The sequence below is a fragment of the Oryza sativa genome, chromosome 5, assembly GCF_034140825.1.
Source record: "Oryza sativa Japonica Group chromosome 5, ASM3414082v1".
Taxonomy (NCBI): Eukaryota; Viridiplantae; Streptophyta; class Magnoliopsida; order Poales; family Poaceae; genus Oryza; species Oryza sativa.
Genome location: NC_089039.1, coordinates 14,504,887 through 14,512,851, shown reverse-complemented (window position 1 = coordinate 14,512,851; position 7,965 = coordinate 14,504,887). Strand labels below are relative to the sequence as shown.

Genomic DNA, 7,965 nt, shown 5'->3' with positions numbered 1-7,965 from the left:
ATGCACTGTGAGGAAAATTTTTTATTTTTATATTTATTTTTAAGATTTACAAAAATATATTCTCATTTCAAAGCTTCACATAAATATATCCTCCCGCCCTACCGTAGGGCGGGGGTAGATAAATCGTCCTACGGTAGGACAATCTACGCGACGTGGTACCCTGTGGGAGGTGTGCGTGGTAATTTTGCAGGCGGCTTCTTCCCAAGAATGAATCGCCCTAGGGGAGGGCGATTCATTGTTGGGAAGGAGCCACTACACAATTGCTATGGTGCGTCCCATACATAGCTAAACGTTGCGCTATGGTAATTTTGTAGGCGACCCCCTTCCAGCAATAAATCACCCTAGGGAAGAACGATTTATCGCCGGGAGGAGATTATCTAGAAAATTGCCATTGCACGCCCCTCTCCTGAGGTGCCACTTCACATTAATATGCTCCTTCTGTCCTCGCCCTACGGTTGGGTGGGAGGAGCATATTTTTGTAGAACTTTGAACGGTACTTTATGTTTTTAAATCTTTTAATAAATAAATAAATATATAAATCCACTGTGAGAGCCTTTAGTCAGGCTGGTCGGCCCAGGCCCAGTTGGTCCGGCTTGCTTGGAATTCTCTCTACCCTTCCGGATTCCGGCCACCTCCCTGCCTTCCACTCCGCCGTGCGCCGCCTCCGCGCCCTCCTCCATGTCGCTCCGCCGCCTAGCCCGTTCCCCCTCGTCGCGCTCTCTCTGCGCCCCGCGCTCCTTCTCCTTCTCCACCTCCGCCTCTCCGCCTCCGCGCGCTCCCGTGCCCGCATCCCCTTCCTACCTCGCCCACCACCTGCTCGACGAATTCTCCCGCCCGCGCGCCACCCGCGACGCGGCGCGCCTCCGCCGGCTCGCCGCCGAGCTCACCGCCCCCGCCGCGGAGTCCGTCCTCCTCCGGCTCCCGTCCTGGCGCCACGCCCTCGACTTCTTCCGCTGGGCCGCCGACCAGCCGGGCTTCCGCCACTCCTGCTACTCGCTCAACGCCATGGCCTCCCTCCTCCCCCGCCACCAGCGCGCGCATCTCGACCGCCTCGCCGCCGACGCGATCTCCGCGCGCTGCCTCATGACGCCAGGCGCGCTCGGGTTCCTCCTCCGCTGCCTCGGCGCCGCGGGGCTGCCCGACACCGCCGTCCGCGCCTTCGACGCCGCGAGGGCCTCCTTCGGTTGCACCCCCAACTCGTACACCTACAACTGCCTCCTCGACGCGCTCGCCAAGGCCGGCCGCGCGGACGATGCCCAGGCAAGGCTCCGGGAGATGGTGGCGAGGTGCGGCGACGGGAGCGTTGATAAGTACACGCTCACCTCACTCCTGCGGTGCTACTGCAATGCAGGTCGTCCTGATGACGCCAACGACGTGTTCCAAAGGATGAGCGAGCTGGGGTGGGTGGACGAGCATGTGCTTACGACGCTGATGGTGGCGTTCAGCAAGTGGGGGAAGGTGGACGGTGCGGTTGAGCTGCTAGGGAGCATGGAAGCACTGGGGATGAGGTTGAGTGAGAAGACATTGAGCGTGCTTGTCCACGGGTTCACCAAGCAAGGCAGGGTTGACAAGGCCATGGACATGTTTGCCAAGATGGTCAGTTACGGGTTTGTTGTCGATTTGGCAATGTACAGCGTTTTAATTGAGGGGCTCTGTCAGCAGAAGGACATTGCGAGAGCAGTGAAGTTGTTCAAGGAAATGAAGAGCAGTGGAGTTGCTCCTGACGTCCGCTTACTCAAGAAGGTGATCGAGGCTTTTTGTAGAGAAGGGGATTTTGCCGTTATTGGTCCGTTCATTAATGAGAATGCAGAGTATTTGAAATCCGGCAGTGTTGTCCCACTATACAATGTAGTTTTAGAAGAGCTTGTCCATTGTGGTGAGGTAGAAGCAGCTTATCAGTTGCTCCGCTCCATGGTATGTGGTGGTCAAGCGGTTAACAATGATGTGGCTGGTGGTGCACATATGTTGCATATCCGTGAAGATGCTAAACCAAATTCTGATTCCTTTAACATTGTTGTCTGTGGCCTATGTAAGGTTAAGAAGCTGGATATGGCCTTAGCTCTCACAAAAGACATGATTAGCCTTGGTTGTAAGGGCAAGATTTTGATGTTTAATGATTTGATCCATGAGTTGTGCAATATGGATCGGTTAGAAGAAGGATATGGGATATTTAACCAAATGAAGGACCTTGGTTTGACACCCTCAGAGTTCACATATAATTCATTGTTCTATGGCATTTGTAGGAGAAAAGATCCAAAGGCTGCTCTGGATTTACTAAGGGAGATGCAGACAAATGGGCATCCCCCATGGATAAAGAACTGCACGGAGATGGTGCAACAGCTTTGCTTCAGTGGCAGAGTAACAGAAGCAGTGCAATTTTTAGATGGAATGCTTCAAATTGGTTTTCTTCCTGACATTGTCACATACTCTGCAGCCATGAATGGAATGTGTAACACTGGAGAGGTGGACGATGCGTTACACCTCTTCCGTGACATTTCCTGTAAGTATTATCTTCCTGATGTGGTAGCACATAATATCTTGATAAATGGGTTTCGAAAATCAAGTAAATTGGATGAAGCACAAAAAATTATGGAAGAGATGTTAGAGAAGGGTCTGTTTCCTTCTGTTGTTACCTACAACCTTATGATTGATGTTTGTTGCAAGACTGGCAGGATTGAGAAAGCAATTTCTTACTTAGATAAAATGGTTTATGAAGAAAAGCAACCAACAGTAATTACATATACAAGTTTGATAGATGGATTCTGCAGTGCTGGAAGACCTGATGAAGCCATTAAGTTGTGGTGCGAAATGAGGGAGAAAGGTTGTGCTCCAAACAATATAGCATATACTGCTTTTATAAACGGGTTGCGCAAATGTGGCCGAATAGAGACTGCACTAACCTACTTTGAAGAGATGGTGACAAAAGGTTTTGAGTTGGATACTTTTTCCCTCTTATATTTTATAAACTTTTTGATATCAAATGGATATCCCATGAAGGGATGTGAGCTTTTAAAAGAGGTTCTCCAAAAAGATACCTACGGCAATAATTTGAAAATGGTAGGATTAATAAATGAAGCAGTTGTGGAGCTGTCGAAAGATGGAATAACTTCCTCAGATATCCTGAAATTTGTAGATAAAGGTTTAGTTTCAAGTTCTCAAACTTTGGACAACAAAGATGGAGACAAATGATAACGGTTACTAGCATAAGTCAAGTCTTTGTTTGTAGCCAGCATATACTGGTCTCAACTCTGTGGTGCCAGGCTCTGTAGATTGTTCATTGCTTCTGTCTACATGTCCTTCTGCTTCGTGCAACTACTTTCCTGCAGCTTATACTGGTGTCAACTCTGTGGTGCCAGGTATGTTCGTGCTACTGCTTTTTCTGGCATTCTTGGCCTTTGTCCTGCTTTCAAGTAGGAGTACAAAGTAGTGCTGGTTGCTTTATGACTTAAATAATCACATTTTCATGAATATGAGATATGGTAGAATTTGCGTAGACTTAGCATGGATTGTTTCTGACTGGTATACACATGTTCCTTTCACCATTGAGACAGCAGTGTATTTTTTCGAGGAAGGAGGCAGGAGTTCTGCCATTCACTATTAGTAGAAAAGAAAGGTCTAATTTTTACAAAGCCTGGATATTTTACCATTGAGACAGCAGTGTAGTATGCACCTATATGCGGTTATGCACTTAACTTCATTGTAAACTTCACTTATCCTAAATCCTAGTGCTATTATCGAATTAAGTTTTTCTTATTGATTAAATAATTAGTCTGGGGACTGAGGTTTCTCCTCTTAATCTATGCTAAGACACATTTGAACCTGCATGAAGTGTTGCATTTTTTTTCCCCATATTGCATAAGAATGTTTGCCTGTCAGACTGAACTAATATGATCTAAGTTTACATGATTGGAGGCTTACTAGATTGATGAAAAAAAATCTGACCTAATTTATAGTGAAGGTAATCTACTACAAATACTGGAAGGGCTTGAGGCAAGAGGAAATTGGAGGTGGGCTTTATCTGTTACTGAGTGGGTATACAAGGAGAACATTTACGAGCATGGAAAAAGCAGGTATATTTGTGTGAGTACTACTTTTTGTTATTCCAAACTGCAAGTCATCTGTGAGATTTAGCAAATGTTTTCAATCTGCCTTTCATGTGCTTTTATGCAGGATTTCTTACAGGAGCTGTCAGAGAACGATGAGAAAATCAAGTCCTTAGTCAGCATGGGTTTTCCAGAAGATGAAGCAAAGACGGCTATTACTAGATGTGGTATGCCTCTTGAATTTGCTGCTTTCACAGGAAGGGACCTTATACTGCCTACGTTGGGTAAAATTTCGCAGGTTTCAATGCATATGTAGATATGTTGGCTGATTCAATATTATCTGGCTGCAGGAAATGTTTACTCTGCAAACCTATCTGACTATGAGGTACCTTGTGATTATAATGCATCCGAATCAAGAAATTGTTTCATTTCTTTAAATGTAATGGCACTAGCATCATGTTTATAATTTTGCAGGATGCAGAGTTCAGTTCCTTTGGAGGAAGAAAGAATACAAGATTCATGGATGGAAGCAAGAAAAAGAGTGGTATGGAAGTGGGCCACAAGGGAATCAAATGCCATTTGGTGACAGCCATGAAGAGCCAATGCCTCTGCCAAATCCTATGGTGGATTGGTGGGATTCAGCTTGCCCAGTGACAGTTTAAGGTTAGTCCACAGAAACCTTCCTGAAACCAGCTTTTGGACCACCATTCTTTTACTATGAAAACGTCGCCCTATCTTCGAAAGGTGTATGGACGACCATCTCAAGGTTCTTGTTTGATATTCAGCCTGAGTTTGTAGGTTCTTTCTGCGCGGCTGCTAGGAAGATGGACTACATTCACAACCTGCCAATTGAGAACAGGTCGCCCGTTCTTCCCCTTCCACCAAATACAATATCTGAAGCCTTTCTTCCTACTAATATGTGGTGGCCCTCGAGATCCAAGAAGACAGTTCAACTACTTGCAATCTTGCGTGGCAAGCGCGAAGCTTACAGGACGCTGTGCTCTTGCTAGCTTCGGTGGAACACCACCTATGGTTCGAAAGTATATCCTGGATGAATGTAGGAAGTGAAATCTTTTCTGGGTTGGAACGAACAAGGTTGCTCCTCTACAGCATGATGGACAAAATTCCTGTTGGGAATTGGGATACGCTAGGAGTGCACAGTCAAACTTCCATATGTGAATATGGCACTAGGGACAATTTTATCATTTAATTGTTAGACTTTGCACTAGGATCACCTAGGTTAGATCTAGTCGGGTGGTCAACACCCAGTCCACCTCTCCCAAGATGAAAGCAAGGTCAAGTTTTCTATTCCATCACAGATTTGCACATAGAGCATGTTTCATCGTCACGGTCAATCACCGATGGATTCGATAGCCACTATACACATCTCTATTCAGAAACAGATACTTTTACTTTTGGGCCCTGTAGTCTAGGATTCATAAGGCTCCCCTTAGACCCATGCTGGCTACATGTTCCTTGAACATGTTGGATGGTAGGCCTTTCGTGAGCGGATCCGCGAGCATCCTTTCTGGTCTAATGTGCTCGAGACTGATTGTTTGATCCCGGACTTTGTCCTTTACAACATAGTACTTTATGTCAATGTGTTTGGCAGCACCACTTGACTGATTGTTGTGAGCGTACATTACTGCAGGTTCGTTGTCGCAGTATAACTTTAGTGGTTTCTCAATACTGTCAACCTTTAAACCGGGTATGAACTTTAGCCAGTTCACCTGCCCCGTTGCCTCATAGCATGCTATAAACTCGGCATACATAGTAGACCCTGCAGTGATAGTCTGTTTTGAGCTTTTCCATGAAATAGCTCCTCCTGCCAGGGTGAACACATATCCCGATGTTGACTTTGTATTATCTTTTACAAAGTCAGAATTTGAATACCCCACTATCTGGAGCGATTCTGATCTTCTGTAAGACAGCATGAGGCCTTTTGTTCCTTGCAAATAACGCAATACTTTCTTTACCAATTTCCAGTGCTCTGGGCCTGGATTACTCTGAAATCTGCCAAGTAACCCGGTAACAAATGCCAAGTCAGGTCGTGTGCACACTTGCGCGTACTGTAGGCTTCCTACAGCTGATGCATATGGCTTTGTTTTCATTTCATTGAGCTCATACTGATTTCTAGGACATTGCAATGCCCCATACTGCATCTGTACATGTTGAATTTCTTCAACACCTTTTCTATATATGCCTTTTGAGAAAGTCCCAATGCATACTTTGTTCTATCTCAGTGAATCTCTATGCCCAAAACATATGAAGCCTCACCGAGGTCTTTCATGTCAAAGTTTGAGGACAAGAATTTCTTTATTTCCTGCCGTAGACTGACATCACTACTAGCCAGTAGAATGTCATCCACATACAGAATTAGGAAAATAAATCTCCCATTCTTAAACTTTGAATAAATACAGTTGTCCTTGACATTCTCTTGAAATCCAAATTTCTTTATTGTCCCGTCAAACTTCAAGTACCACTGTCTCGAAGCTTTCTTTAATCCATAAATGGATCTCTTTAGACGGCATCCCATATTTTCGTTTCCTTTCATGACAAAACCTTTCGGTTGCGCCATGTATACTTTTTCCTCCAAATCTCCATTTAGAAATGCCGTTTTTACATCCATCTGATGTAATTCCAAATCATAATGTGCCACCAGTGCAATTATAATCCTGAACGAATCTTTACAAGAGACTGGAGAAAATATCTCATTGTAATCAATCCCTTCTTGTTGCGTGAAGCCTTTTGCCACAAGTCGCGCTTTAAACTTTTCTATATTCCCTCTGGAGTCATATTTGGTTTTGTAGACCCATTTACAACCTATTGTTTTGGCTCCATTAGGAATTTCTTCTAAATCCCAAACATCGTTTAGTTTCATTGATTTCATTTCATCTTTCATGGCTTCCAACCATTCAGATGAGCGAGCGCTTCTCATGGCCTCTTCATATGAGGTGGGATCATCCTCCATATGTGACTCTTCTATATTATAAACTTTATAGTCATCACGGATAGCCGATCTTCTGACTCTTTCAGACCTTCTAGGGGCCTCCACATTTGGCACATCCTGTACCTGAGGCTCTTGTTGAGTCTCCTGTACTGTCACATTATCTGTTTGAGGATGTTGCAGCTCCTCCTCTGGTGTGGCAACCATTTCTGTTGAATCCTGTATAACAGGTTCCTCATTTTCATTCATTGTTGCCACAGGAGAGGTAACAACAGGTGCTGGTACCTCAATGACAGGCATTGCAGGCACAACATCAGCAGGTAAAGAGAAGAAAGGTTCCTGAGTCGACGGAGCGGGTACAGACACCCGCCTCTCCTCAAGATCAATTTCTCGAACTACCGAGCTCCCCCTAATCATTTTGTCTTCCAAGAAGACGGCATGTCTCGTTTCTACAAACTTTGTATTAACTGTTTGGACAGTAGAAACGATAGCCTTTTGATCTTTCAGGATAGCCAATAAAATGGCAGCTGACTGTTTTGGGGTCCAACTTCCCAATATTTGGGTTAAATACTTTAGCCTCTGCAGGACTCCCCCACACACGGAGGTGAGCTAGCGAGGGTACTCTTCCTATCCATAGCTCATATGGTGTTTTGGGCACCGATTTGCTTGGAACTCTGTTGAGAATATGAATGGCGGTTTTTAACGCCTCCATCCATAAACCCAGTGGTAGTGTAGAGTAGCTCATCATGCTGCGCACCATATCCATAAGGGTACAATTGCGCCTTTCAGCTACCCCATTCTGTTGAGGTTCGCCCTGTGTTGAATACTGGGCTACTATTCCATTCTCTAACAAGAACCTTGCAAAAGGTCCATGGACTTGCCCATAAGGCGTATGTCGACCATAGTACTCCCCCCACGGTCAGATCTTACTACTTTAATCTTTATATCATGCTGATTTTCAACTTCAGCTTTGAA

The 7,965-nt window shown here is 45.1% G+C and overlaps 1 protein-coding gene across 4 annotated transcripts; it reads left to right on the top strand.

Annotated features, from left to right (window-relative positions):
* The first annotated feature begins 585 nt into the window (after positions 1-585).
* Positions 586-5,356, top strand: LOC9271192 (putative pentatricopeptide repeat-containing protein At5g08310, mitochondrial). Of its 4 annotated transcripts, none has more exons than XM_066311070.1 (6): positions 586-3,356; positions 3,959-4,070; positions 4,171-4,270; positions 4,394-4,428; positions 4,518-4,706; positions 4,842-5,356. In XM_066311070.1, exon 1 carries the CDS (start codon positions 679-681, stop codon positions 3,187-3,189), a length of 2,511 nt encoding a protein of 836 aa, XP_066167167.1. In that variant the 5' UTR covers positions 586-678; the 3' UTR covers positions 3,190-3,356; positions 3,959-4,070; positions 4,171-4,270; positions 4,394-4,428; positions 4,518-4,706; positions 4,842-5,356. The 4 variants fall into 4 exon arrangements, with proteins under 4 accessions (XP_066167167.1, XP_015637686.1, XP_015637685.1 ...); XM_015782200.3 differs by having other exon boundaries at positions 4,829-5,356; XM_015782199.3 differs by having other exon boundaries at positions 3,954-4,070.
* Positions 5,357-7,965: the final 2,609 nt, after the last annotated feature.